A 13480-nucleotide genomic window follows, 5' to 3' on the forward strand; every position below is an offset into this window, starting at 1 on the left:
TCCGAACTGACCCTCAAGTGGCGCTTCCGCCGCGCGGAGATCGCCCTCCGTCGGCCGCTTGGCCTGGGGAGGCCTGGGGAGGCGGAGCCAGAGGCCCGTGATATGGCCAATGGGAAGTGAGGCAGCCCGAAGGGCGGTGCCCTGGGCTCCGACCCGGCTCCCGCGGCCGCCCCCTGCGGGACAGGAGAGCAGCCTATTAGTCGCTGCGGCTGCCGATCAAGCGGAGGGCGTGCCCGCGCGCCGCTCGCTTCGCGAAACGAGCTGGTAGGAGTTGCGCGACCCCGAATGCCGCTGACCTCCATGAGGACTAGAGGCGCGCCCACTGGCCTTTTCGCGTCCTCCGAGCGGCCGGCTCAGCCCCCTCGCCCGCCTTCCAAGGGGCCCTGTTGAAGGTGGGTGGGGGGTTCCGAGCCACGCTCGCCCTTTGGGCTGCGCCTCCGGTGTGGCGCCCCGGCCGGATTTGCGCCCCGGGGGATGCGGAGGCGGCCCCGAGGGGCTTCTGGCGCCGGATCCCTTGCAACGGGGCTGTTTGCGGGATGGAGGCTTGGAAGGGCTCTTTGCGGAGGGAGCCCCGAGGACAGGCTGGTGCGGGGCGGTGATGGTGTCCTTAGTCTCCAGCCCTTTAATCATCTTCTTGCTCTTCTCTGCACTTTTCCCAAAGTCTCAACATCTTTTTTGTGGTGACCAAAATTGGATGCAGAATTCCTGGCCTTGCTAAGGCTTTATAAAGCGGTACTAAGGCTTCACATTATTTTGATCCTTGGAAAGAGGAAAAAAGGAAAGAGAAAGCTGTGTGTGTGTTTGTGTGCACGTACACGCTCGGATGATGTTGCAAACCTTGCCTCTGCGTCCCCTTGCATGGGATGGAGTGAGCTGGGCATGAGCGAGTGTGCACTCCATGTGAAGCAGCCCTTCTGAACCCTGCTGTGTTCAGAAGTCTCTGGAGTGATCCGTGGGCATGTGCATGAGAGGGTGGGGGCTTCCCTTTTATTTGCCAATCCCCCTCCCCCCTTTCCTCAGTTATGGTGGAAGAAAGATGGCTGAGGACATAGGAGGAGGAGAGAGAGGGTCTCTGCCCCATTCAGCAGGTAGGTGAGGCTGCTGGTGGATGGGCAGTTTAACCCAGGGGAGTGGGATAGCTGACCCCCGAAGCCAGCTAAGGGCCCTGGATCTGTTTGCAGCTGTTGCCCCCCCTCCCCTTTCCTCCCTGTCCTTACGCTGGTAGCAGAAGTGTGTGTGTGTGTGTGTGTGTGTAGGGGGATTTCTTCAGTCCCCTCTGCTGCATTTCATTGGTTGGAGCTGAGCTGTGCTTCGCTGGGCTGTCTGGATGCGACATGTGAGGCAGTGAGTGGCCCCTCTGTCCTCCTTTGGCCACTCTCCAGGAACAGAAAGGCAACTCTCCCTTTCAGCACCTCCTGCCCCTCCCTCCCTCTCCCACGTAATCTCACACCGCCCACCCCATCTCCATGGCGTGCAGGGAAGCCTGGATCTTGTGATGCTGGGAACACTCTGTGCTCTTACATAATCTGGCTTGACCTAGGAAAGGCGGTGCAGCCTCTCTGCTCGGGCCCCTTCCTCTCCTTGCCGCCCCCCCCCCCAAAGGCCCTGTGCAAAGCAGACACGTGGCCAGCAAGCTGATGGGTGGTGGGGACGACTGGAGAGTTCACAGTGTTGGGGCATAGCTGAGTCCCCTGGAGACGGGCTGAGCAGGGCGGGACCACATCCACAGCACAGATAAAATAAGGGGACATTCCTGAAAGGGCTGAGCAGATGGGGGAATTGCCCCTTGGCATGCTTTAAACAAAGTGGGCCACATCTCAGCGTTTGGGGCAGAATGGGGCTTGGGCGCTGCACAGATGTTTCAAGCCCTCTGCACCACAAAAGAAAAGATTGAACTGCCATTTGTCAGGAATGGTGTAGGGTCTCCTGCTTGAGCGGGGGGCGGGGGTTGGACTAGATGACCTATAAGGTCCCTTCCAACTCTGTTAAAAAACCCATCAGTCTGTGGGAGTGGGGGGCACCGTTTATAGAGGGCTGAATGGCAGTTGCAGAGATGCTTTCTGTGAATTGAATTGAATTGAATAGAATAGAATAGAATTTTTTATTGGCCAAATGTGATTGGACACACAGGGAATTTGTCTTGGTGCATATGCTCTCACTGTACATAAAAGAAAAGATACGTTCATCAAGGTACAACATTTACAACACAAATGATGGTCAATATATCAATATAAATCATAAGGATTGCCAGCAACAAAGTTACAGTCATACAGTCATAAGTGGAAGGAGATGGGTGATGGGAACGATGAGAAGATTAATAGTAGTGCAGATTTAGTAAATAGTTTGACAGTGTTGAGGGAATTATTTGTTTAGCAGAGTGATGGCCTTCGGGAAAAAACTGTTCTTGTGTCTAGTTGTTCTGGTGTGCAGTGCTCTATAGCCTCGTTTTGAGGATAGGAGTTGAAACAGTTTATGTCCAGGATGTGAGGGACCTGTAGATATTTTCCCAGCCCTCTTTTTGACTCCTGTAGTATACAGGTCCTCAATGGAAGGCAGGATGGTAGCTGTTGTTTTTTCTGCAGTTCTAATTATCCTCTGAAGTCTGTGTCTGTCTTGTTGGGTTTCAGAACCAAATCAGACAGTTCTAGAGGTGCAGATGACAGACTCAATAATTCCTCTGTAGAACCGGATCAGCAACTTGGCGTGGACAGCCTGGTATGTTCAGGCTGAGCTGCGTTCACCAGTCTGCCCTTCTCCTAGAGGTGCCATCTTTGAGTTGCTGATGGTCAGGGAGAGGGAGGGGAGGAGTGCATTAGATTGGATGGTTGGAAGAAGGAAGAGCAGGGAGGACTTGTGTAGCCCAGAGCAGCTTCTGCCACTGCCACGGACGCTTCAGTGCTGTGTGTCTGGCATTCTAGCCTTGGAGGGAGACAGTGAAGCTGCCACTTTCTGCAGCCCCTTGGAGGTCCTCAATTAGGCTGCCTGGCTGTCCTTAAGGTGGGCCTGGGTCTGCTGGGAGATAGAGAGAGAGGTGCACATGGCTGCACAGCCTCCAGGTTAATGCTGCCACAAGCCTCTGTGGGGCAGGCAGGCTCCTCCCTGGGCTCCTCCAGCACCCTGGCTCCAGACCCCGCCCGCCTGGGCACCCTCCTCCCTAGTGGAGGGCAGGTTGGGACTCCCCCCCTCCCAGAGGAAAGGGGAAGGCACCTGCTGCTGGCCACAGCCAGAGAGGCTGTGCCATTCCTGGGGAGCACAGATGGCCTGTGCCATGGGTGGGTTCACAGCCTCCCCAGGGCTGGCTTCATGGGGCCCAGGGTTGTCTGTTGCTTCTCTTTTTAACGGGAGACCCCTTGACCAGATCCAGGCAAGGTCCCTTCCTTGCCAAGACCCCCCCTTGCCCCCCAGTGCACAGGGGAAGGCGACTGGCAGTTGGCTGGCGGTTTAGGAGGGGAATGGGTCCTGCTGGTGCCATCTGGTGGCCTCTGGTGTGTGGTGCAGGGATAGCGCTCCAGCAGCTTGGTGGGTGGGATCAGCCCCTGCTCCTCTGATGGAACAGGGACTTCCCTAAGAGAAACTCCTCCCTCCCCCACACTCAGTCCCTGGAGACTAGGGGTGCCCTTGAAGTTGCTCTGCTCTTTCACTTTGCAGCTCCTTGCCTCATCCAGTGACGGCTCACCTGCCCTTGCTTGGGGGACGTTGGGGGGGGATCCTGTTAGCATGCCTGTCTCTGCCCAGCCCTTAGCAGGGTGCTTGATATGGCAGCTGGTGGGGCACTTCGGGTTCAGCAGGGGCACAGGGTGAACTGGAGCCTTCCAGATGCTGCTGGTTGCCCTTTAGGGGGAGGGGGATTCTGGTTTGTGGGGTTTCCTGTGTCTTTCTCCTCACCATGTCTTTCTCACCACCCTATTTTTGCCTCCTTACAGGACTGAGAGAGGTACAGGCATGCCTTTCAATGAGCCCTTTAGCCCCCCTTCCTGGCCTGCACATCACAAGAGGAGCCCATTGGCCAGGCCAGGTTCTAAGTGGGGGGGTCACGTGGGGCAGCCTGAGAAGATAGAAAGGGACACCCATAATGGCCCCCCCAATCCCAGCTGCCCAGTGAGTGAAGGAGAAAAGGACTCTGGATTTTCAGGTACAGACCCTCGGGGGGGGGGCTTGCTATAACAGCCTTCTTGCTGGGGCAGGGCCTCTGTCCCAGTGGTGGAGAATCAGTTGCTGGGGGCCCTGGGTGGAGGTGAAGGGGGCGAGAGGACCACAGTGGTCGTCTCGCTGGGAGCAGAAGGGTGACCTGCATGATGTGGGGTGAACCTATCGCACTCGCTCCTCAAAACCACCCCACACGCTGTGGGGCCACAAAGGGCCTCCATGGCCAGGAGCTGCCAGCCTGTCCCCTCACTGGCTTCACCCCTCTCTCTTTGCACAGACGGCAGCTCGGAGTGCCTGAGTGCTATTGAGCAGACGGACACCGAGGACCCGGCCAGCCCGCCCTTGTCCCCGGGGCCGGCCAAGTCGCAGAAAGCAAAGAGGGGGCTCCTGGGTGGCACCTTTCCTGGTGGGCTCACACCTCTTTACCTCATCAAGAACGTGATCCTCAAACAGGTATCATGTGTCGCTGGCCACCTGGGCCAGGCCCTCCCCACATCCCACCCCGGTCTGGCTGCCCCAGCCTGGCCACACCATCGGCCTCCTACCTGCAGGCATTCATGGCACCTGACTCCCTATCTGAAGGAGTGCCCGGTCGGTTTGGGGGCGCGGGCTCCCCTTGCCTGCGGGAATTGGGTGCCATTGGGTGGCCCAGGGAAGTCCCCCTTCTGACCCTCTTGCTCTCTTGCAGACCCTGGGAGTGCCCCCCATGACCCCCTTCCTGGCCTGGAGCAAGCAGCACCCACTGGAGAGTGCCCATAGCTCTGCAGCCCACCTCCTCCTCCTCCAGGAGCCCATGGTGCCTCTGAAGCCCATGCTTCCCAGCCAGAAGCCCTCTGACAAGGAGATCTGCTTCCCCACCCACAGCGCTTACCCTAGAATTGCTACTCACCTGGGCTGGCAGGGCAAGGAAGCACCCAGCCCAGTGGCAGAGCCCAGCAGGCACAAGCATTTCTACATGGGGGAAGCCTGGGCATCTCCAGAAGCCCCCACCGCAAAGGACAGCCGCGAGAAACCAGCAGAAGAGTTGCCTGCTGGCCCACAGACTTCTGTCCTAGTGTGCCCAGAGGCACCTGCTCAGCCTACCCTGTCCTGCGCTGGGTTACCCCCTGCTGGGGACAGGACAACTGTCAAGGGTGCCAGGAGACTGGGGGGACACAGCCTGGTGAGACAGCGCCGCCTGCAGAGCACGGTGGAGATCCTGCGCAGGTCAGGGCTGCTGGGCATCACGCTACGGACCAAGGAGCTGCTCCGGCAGAACAGCAGAACCCAGCAGGAGCTGGCCCAGCTGCGGGAAGAGGCCCAGCTGCTGTGCGAGGCCATCCGGAGCAGTGACTCCCGGGCGTGGGCTCGCCTCCAGGATGCCATCGGCTGCTCGGCAGCCCCCTGCCCTTCCAGCAAGGGGGGTGGCGCTCAAATCCACATTTAGCCGCTCATCCCACAGGCCCTCTCCTTCCCAGCCCTGGGGAGCTCCTGTCCAGCTCTGGGATGGCCCTTGGCCCAGAAACCACCTTGGCTGTGGCTCTGCCTTAGCTGCCCCCCAAGCTCACGTTGTGCCCTGGGCAAAGGGGCACCGTCTCTTTCGCCAAAGGAGCTGCCAGCTGCCAACAGGTCCTGCTGGCAAAGGCGTTTCTTTTCCCGGTGTGGTATTTGGTCTCAAGGTGGGCTGGTTTCTCCTGAGCTCCCAGGATGGGGCTTAGCAGGCCCAGGATCAGAGCCCAGTGAGACGGAGAGGAAGGAAGGCATTTGGGAGGCACCCGTCGTGTTGGGCATTGTTTGCATCAGCCGTGAGCCTCTGTCTCCAGAGTTTGGGCAGTCAGAAGTGGGGGACCCACCCAAAGAAGTGGCAATCCGGACATCACCCCCCCGTCCCTTGGCTAGCAGCTGCGCTGGCCTGTTCATCGGGGCAACTGTGCCCTGAAGGAGCGGGTTCTCTGCTGAACAACACTGGGGCACTTTGGGGCTGCACAAAAGTAAGCTTTCCCCTGAAGCCTGCCCTGCTGTTACCAGAAGAGGCGTTAATAAAGCAAAAATCTGGGTGTGATTCAGCCTTTGTCTTTTGCCACTGCCCTGTGGGCAAGAGGGGGACATGGGGTGAACAGGTGCTGGGGCATCCACTGCGGGGCAGCAAAACTTCAACCTTGGAGTGAGGAAAGATTTGGCCACCCCAGAATCAGCCCTTCAGCCTTGCTAGAGATGCTAAGAAACTAGTGGTCAAATGTAAAATGTGTTACTACCGGTTCTGTGGGCATGGCTTGGTGGTGGTGGTGGCGGGCACAATAATTGGTTAGTAATTACATCATTGGCTTTTCGTGAGAATACGTGTTCATGCTAGAAAGCAAATGCAACAGTGTTTCAGGGCTATAACTTTGTTTCATCCTGTGTTCTTGTATATGCTGGGAACGCTGCTTAAATGAGGTTTGCCATCCAAGATAAGAGCGTTACCCACATTCCAAAATGCATACATGATGAACAACAAAATGTTTGCCTTTCACAATGTTTGCCTTTCACAAACCCTTCATTTCCTCGCTTTTTGTTTTTAATGAAGAAAAGAGAGACTTTTCAATAGCACGTAATTGAATTGGATGCAAAGTAATTGGAGAAGGCTTACGGAAAAGAGCACAAAATGAAGGAATGCATTGCATAAAACAACCACAACTTATAAGAAAAACAAATACAATCAAACCATAGAAAAACAATAGTTTTAGCCAAGAAAAATCAGGTAACCAATTACTTAACCAATCAAAAGGAGAAAACTTTTCATGAACATTATCTTTTATGGAAGCCTGTAAATTAGCCAGTTCATCCTCAATAGTCTTATTAAGTGAATGAAAATGCACAGCACAAGCACGCTGACCAACCAAAGTACAAAATCCACCTTGACGAGCCAACAAATAGTCTATAGCAAAACGTTGTTGAAGCATATCTTGATTTAACTCTTCAATCTCATTCTGTAAATCTCTAATGATTGCAGCAGTAGCATTGATTGATTTTTCTAAACAACATGTAAGTCCTAAAATAGAATGTCTATTTTCTTGAGCAGTTATTCCTGGATATGATCCCAAGGTAATGACTCCAGTTATTGCTCCAGTAATTGCACGTCCATAGGTAGACAATGCAGAAAGTTGAGTGTCCATGATGACTTCATTAGAACATGCTGGTCCCAAGGCTACACGCTTCCTGCGAGATGATAATCGACCAGGAACACCTATTTGTACTGGTAAAGACAAATATCCAATTGCAGCACATTGATAGTTCTGAGGGTGTACATTTGTTGCATATTTATCAAAGAAGAACCACATAGTAGGATCTTTTAACTGCCAGCCAGCGCAAATTGATCCAACATTAAAAGAATATTTGGCTTCAAAAAGAGGAAAATTATCAGGATACATATCAGGCACAATATTATGACCTTGTGATGTTTTGTTAATATTACCTCATAACCAATATTTTTGAGTACATGACTATAATTTCCCAAGTTATTTAAAATATGTTTTGCTTTTGGGTAATCAGACCAGTTATTAAGCCAAGTTTGTTTAGCATAACAACAAAAACATAAACCTCGAGTAAACTGATTAATACGAAGATAATTCCATTTGACAAAATTCAATTGACTTGGAGGTTTAGAAAATAACCAAGAAGAAGAAATATGTTGAAGTTGCGAAACAATAAAGGTAGCAGGGGTAATTAGATTAGGAATAAAAGCAACTTGACCAAGAGCCATAGGAGGTTCATAATATAAAGTTATGTTACGACCATGAACTAAAAACATATATTGAGCATGACGAATCCAAAGGTTATGACTAAGGGGAAAAGCAGGAGTTGTTTCAGAAGTAGTAGAAACAGGAGGAGGAAAACAAAGAAAACAACACAAAAGAATAGTAACAGAATTAGCAGTTATAACAGCAAAGACTGCAGTTACAAGATTTTCTGGAGTTTGTGGTAAAGAAGCTTTCTTCAGTTGTTGTTGAGCTTCATAGGTAGTAGCTTTAACTTGACCCCAAGTCATGGCAGGAGGATGTGGCGACCTGAGAAGACGAGCCTCCGTTTTGAGATTCGGATTGAAGTTTGGAATAGGATTGTGAAGACTCTGAAATTCTGAAAAGGAATCTAAAAAGGTTAAGTAAAAAGCAATAGAGATCAAATTTTGAACTTTTCGCAGATTGTATGGACCAGATTCAGTTTTCAGTAATTTAGTTAATATAGCTTTAAATGTTCAATGAGCTCGCTCAATTATAGCTTGCCCTTGAGAGTTGTAAGGAATTCCATGAGTCAACTTAATATTCCATTGTTGACAAAAGGAAACAAAGTCCTTACTAGTGTATGCTGGACCGTTGTCTGTTTTCAGTTGAGTTGGTCGGCCCATTGCAGAAAAAGCAGAAAGACAATGAGATACTGCATCAGAAGTGCGCTCATGTCTAGAAGCAGTAACCCACAAAAAGTGAGAATATGTGTCAATGGATGCATGCAAATAAGTGTATGGCTTAAAATTAGGAAATTGTGTGACATCCATTTGCCAAATTTGATTAGCTTTTGTTCCACGAGGATTTACTCCCATAGGAAAAGGAACAGCAAATTGTTGACAAGAAGTACATCCTCAAACAATATCACGAGCCTGAGAAAAAATATGAAATTGTTTAACCAAAGACTTAGCATTTTGATGAAAATATGAATGACTAGCAACAGGATCAGAAAATAGTATTGCAATATCTTTCAGAGCTTCATCAGCCCGTTGATTTCCTTCTGTCAAAGAATTCTGAAAAGGAGTATGGCTTCTAATGTGTTCAACATATAAAGGAAAAACACGTTCTTCCAAAATATGTTTTAAAGATAAAAATAAAGATAAGAGATTGACATCAAGAGAAGCTGAACAATAAGCATAAGGAAGAGACTGCATTGTAAGAAATACATATTGTGAATCAACAATTAAGTTAAGAGATTGGTCAGAAAATAATCTTAAAGCCAAAATGACAGCAGCCAACTCAGAACGTTGAGCAGATGTTTGAATTGAAGTGTATTTAGAAAACCATTGTTGACCATCTGTCCAAACTACAACACCTCGAGTAGGTGATCCATCTGTGAAAACTGTTAAAGTTTCAGGAAGAGGAGAACGAACAAAAATAGAAGAAAAAGAAAGATTTAATGTATTTGTAATGACTATGCGAGGATCTTTAGGCAAAGAATAGCTAATATCACCAAGATATTGAGAAAAAGCAACATTTCTCCTGTAGAGATTTGAAAATATGGACGGGCCCAATTAATTATGTCTTAACAATTTTTGCCTTTTTCAGGAGCTATATAGAGACCCCTGCTGGCCACAATGGCAGTCAATTTTTTCTAGCGAAGATCATGTAAAAATCTCCATTTTCCACTTTTTTTTTTATAACAAAAACAGGAGTATTCCACGGATATTGGAAGGCTCAATATGGCCAGCATCCAATTGCTCCTGTACTAAGGAATGAAGAGCAATCAATTTTTCAGATGATAAAGGCCATTGCTCAATCCAAACAGGTGTAGAACAAATCCATTTAAGAGGAAATGCCATTGTCTAAAACCAGATGAGTGTTGAGAAGAGAAAGAAGGTCCCTGTCCCCATATATTAGTATGAATATCCCTATAGAAAGAGAAGTAGACCCAAAACCAGAATTACCACGATGCCCTGTGCCAGAAGCAGGAACCTCATATGGAAGAAAAAGAAGTTGTGCCACAGAAGAGTCTTTAGAGAGAAGTTGTGGAATATTAGCCCAAATTTGCATCAGTATAATCAGAATCAATAACTCCTGGAACTACAAAGCATCCCAATTTATGAGCAGAAGAATGTGGTAAAATAAGACCAACTAGTCCAGAGGGAATAGGACCAGAAAACTGTGAAGGAACAACTTCTAAGGGAAATTTAAAATCCAAATCTTCCTGAGTAACTAAATCAACCCCAGCACTACTGGCTGTGGCTAGGGCTGCACAAGAGAGGGAGGAGGAGGAGGAGGAGGAGAAGGTAGGGTTATGGGAAAGGCACACTTTGTTTTCTCCATTGGCAAGTTTCCTGAGCGAAAACTTAATGCCTTCTAACAAACCCTTTGTAAAATTTCCAGTATCTCCATAATCAGTAATAGCTTTTTTCAACTCATGTAAAATTTGATATGGCAAACCTTCCCATTCTGCTATCTGTTGTCTAGCTTGCGGTCCTGGATGATATTGCACTGGGCACACAGATAACAATTCAGCTAACTCTTCCCCAGAAATAGCAGCATCTTTCTTACAATTTTCCACCATCTTTTGGAAAGAAGATTGTGGAACGATGTCAGGGGGAGGTTTTTGTCCAGTATCAGGAGGTGCAGAAGGCAGCAAAAATTTAGTTTCAGATACCGGAGGAAGCACTACAGCAGTAGAAGGCTGAGGCAAAGGAGGTGATAAAAGAGAAACTTCCTCCTGGCCAAATGTTTCCACAGCATGCCTGCACAAATGCCAAGCATGCAAAATTTCTATCTCTGCCCTTGGCTCAGAATGCAAAGCTTCACCAATTTTTTCCCACTCTGACAATTTTAAAGAACCGTTTTCAGGATACCATGAACATCTTAAAGCAATTTCTCGTACCAGCCGAAAAAGAGCTTTCTGTGAAACAACTAAACCTGATCTTTTAACTAGATAAGTCAACTCATTTGCATGCTTTCTCTGCTCATGTGAAAGCGAGCACCCCATACTTACAGAAACCTCGAAAGGTTGAGAAGCCCGAAGGCTGAAGGTGCACCTGTCCTCGCTGGACGAAGTAAGGGGTCCCTGTTCCGGGCGCCAAATGTTGCATGGGCCAGGAGGCTGAAGATGATTGAGAAGACTTTACAGCAAACAATGTCCAGAATCAACAGCATAGAAAGTCTAGAATCAACAGCACTTTATTGAGCATCAGACAAAGTTTATATAATTTCTCAGTTTCTCATGTCTCACCTAACATACGTGTTACTTCATTATTGGTTAATTGGTCTCCAAGGCACAATAATTGGTTAGTAATTACATCATTGGCTTTTCGTGAGAATACGTGTTCATGCTAGAAAGCAAATGCAACAGTGTTTCAGGGCTATAACTTTGTTTCATCCTGTATTCTTGTATATGCTGGGAACGCTGCTTAAATGAGGTTTGCCATCCAAGATAAGAGCGTTACCCGCATTCCAAAATGCATACATAATGAACAACAAAATGTTTGCCTTTCACAATGTTTGCCTTTCACAAACCCTTCAAGGCTCCTGGGCTGTCAGGAGAAGAAAATGCAGCCCAACAACAGTAAACCTATATTTTAAAGTTTCCAAAGAACTAACACAAGGAAAAGTTGAATTGTATAAAAATGTGACAGGGCCCTCATCTGCCATTATAACAGAGCAGAGCTTTGGAAAGTGCCAAAGAAAGTTGTTTAAGTATTTACAGTCTTTAGCTGGGAGCTGTAGGGTGGTTCACAGAAGTTAAGGGAATTCAACAGGTATGTGTTCTGGGTTTCGGAAGTTGGCTGCTTCACCTGCTGTGGCCACAGTGGGAAGGGAGGAGGAGCCTGTCTCTAGGCCAGGACCCACATCTGGGGGAGAGAGGAAGGAAGGAAGGAAGGAGAGCAGGCATGGTGGAAGGAAAGCCTTTTGGCCTGTGGCCACAACATAGGCATCATCTGGTAAAGCTCAGGGACCCCAAAGGGCTTCTTTTAATGGAGGCACTTTGGGGGTTTCCTGCCTAGGAAGAAAGGCGTTAGCCAGGATTAACTAAGAACCCCAAGTGTCTTCAGGGTTTTTTGGCAGTGGTGTATTAACCCTTAAGCAGACTAAGCATGTGCTTAGGGCACCAGGCCCAAAGGGGGCACCACAAAGTTGAGAAAGAAAAAAACCCAATGAAGATTGGCTCCGTTTGTACAGTATATACAAAGGAGGAAGGCACCAAGATTTGCCAGTGCTTAGGGCACCAGTGAGCCTTAATCCGCCACTGGTTTTGGGTCAGGCTGCCACTGCCACCATCCCCTCGGCTCATCTGGAGAGTGAAGAAGGATCCTGGCGGAACCGCTGGTGGTTGGACTCCAAAGTCCAAAGGGTCCTCCCCTTCCTCTCGAGCAGCGGGGGCTGGAGTGGCAGCAGGCCCAGGGGCTACTCCCCCAAGGGGCACACTGCTCCAAACTAGGGTGCCCTTCACAGCCCCCCCTCTCTTGGGGAGGGAAGACCTCCTTCCCACCTGCTCTGCCCAGGGTCACTCGGGTACAAGGACTGTCCTGCCCACCTTCCTTTCAAATCCGGGGCCGGAGGGTTGCGGGGAATGCAACTCCTGGCCCTTCACTCGGGGTCGCTGCCAGTGGCAGCCTGGCTCACCCCTTTCCCCAGACAGGTGCCCAGCTCAGCCGCATCCAGCCAGCCTCCCTGCCGCCCTCCTACAAGAAGCAACCCTTGGAAAAGAGATGGGGGCAGGGGGCAGTGGGCAGGCGGACCGGCAGGGCCCCTTCGCCATCCGCTTCTCCCAGTGGGGGCGCTGTCCTGGGTGGCACTCCCTTCTTCAGCCCCAGCGCAGAGCTGCAAAGGGCGGCACAGGAAGAGATAGTTAGCTGTCATATTAATTGCTTTAGGACAGCCGGACAAGGCCCACAAGAAGGGGTCCCCAAAGGCCAACCGTGATTGGGGGGCAGCTGGGCTGCGGCTTCTGCTCTGGCCTCCTTCCCTCCTCTAAGGGTGGGGGGAGGGGGTGTCAGCACCTTTGGCCGGCATTGTAGGGCTTTGGCTCCCTGCCTGGTGTCAGACTCCACCTGGGCTTCTTTGTGACTAAGTGCTTCTGTTAGTACAAGGATATGATTGGAAACAGAAAACATTTCTGACTAAAAAACAAAACAGCCGCCCCCCCACTTTACAGACCTCCGTCCAACGCTGCAACAGCTTTGGATCTCTGAGCAGCTGGCTGTTGGGGGCAGAACAGGCTTCAAAGGCAGTGGGAATGATTAAAAATTGATTGTGCATTTACACTTAGGAGCAATATACACAACTGGCAAGATGAATATTGCCTCACATCTGCCACAAACGAATGAGGAAGACTTTGGGCTACCCAAGGTGAGGGAAGATGGCACAACTTTGTGTGCTGCCAATACAAAGGAAGGAGTAAGGGAGGGTCCCGTTGGTCCCCAGGTAATTGCCCCCCTCCTCTGCCAGATGTGGTATAAACACTGGCTTCCCTGTTAGCTAAAGTCTTTCCCGAAAATACTTAAAGATGCAAATAGAGACATGGGGAAGACACCCCACACAGCATTTCCTACATCCACCTTCTGCCACGCCTGATCTTGTCCAGATGCCCTCAGTGGGGAGGGGGGTGTTGTCTTCCCACTGATTTCTTC

The 13480-nt window shown here is 50.1% G+C and overlaps 1 protein-coding gene across 14 annotated transcripts; it reads left to right on the forward strand.

The window, feature by feature from the left end:
- On the forward strand, positions 1-6187 carry CIPC (CLOCK interacting pacemaker). 14 transcript variants are annotated; one of them, XM_058196117.1, is made up of 5 exons: positions 129-264; positions 2628-2715; positions 3924-4132; positions 4424-4599; positions 4835-6187. In XM_058196117.1, exons 3-5 carry the CDS (start codon positions 3943-3945, stop codon positions 5570-5572), a joined length of 1104 nt encoding a protein of 367 aa, XP_058052100.1. In that variant the 5' UTR covers positions 129-264; positions 2628-2715; positions 3924-3942; the 3' UTR covers positions 5573-6187. The 14 variants fall into 14 exon arrangements, with proteins under 14 accessions (XP_058052090.1, XP_058052100.1, XP_058052098.1 ...); XM_058196114.1 differs by adding an exon at positions 662-732 and having other exon boundaries at positions 134-264; positions 2628-4132; XM_058196118.1 differs by lacking the exon at positions 2628-2715 and adding an exon at positions 662-732 and having other exon boundaries at positions 134-264.
- The last annotated feature ends 7293 nt before the right edge of the window (positions 6188-13480 follow it).

Source organism: Ahaetulla prasina, chromosome 10 (assembly GCF_028640845.1).
Source record: "Ahaetulla prasina isolate Xishuangbanna chromosome 10, ASM2864084v1, whole genome shotgun sequence".
NCBI lineage: Eukaryota > Metazoa > Chordata > Lepidosauria > Squamata > Colubridae > Ahaetulla > Ahaetulla prasina.

Bases quoted from the DNA above. Each gene is read 5' to 3' on its own strand.
- CIPC (XM_058196107.1), top strand. From the start codon at position 110: ATGGGAAGTGAGGCAGCCCGAAGGGCGGTGCCCTGGGCTCCGACCCGG. The intron at 4,133-4,423 runs GTACAGACCCTC...CTCTTTGCACAG, and splicing joins AAAGGACTCTGGATTTTCAG to ACGGCAGCTCGGAGTGCCTG. The intron at 4,600-4,834 runs GTATCATGTGTC...GCTCTCTTGCAG, and splicing joins AGAACGTGATCCTCAAACAG to ACCCTGGGAGTGCCCCCCAT.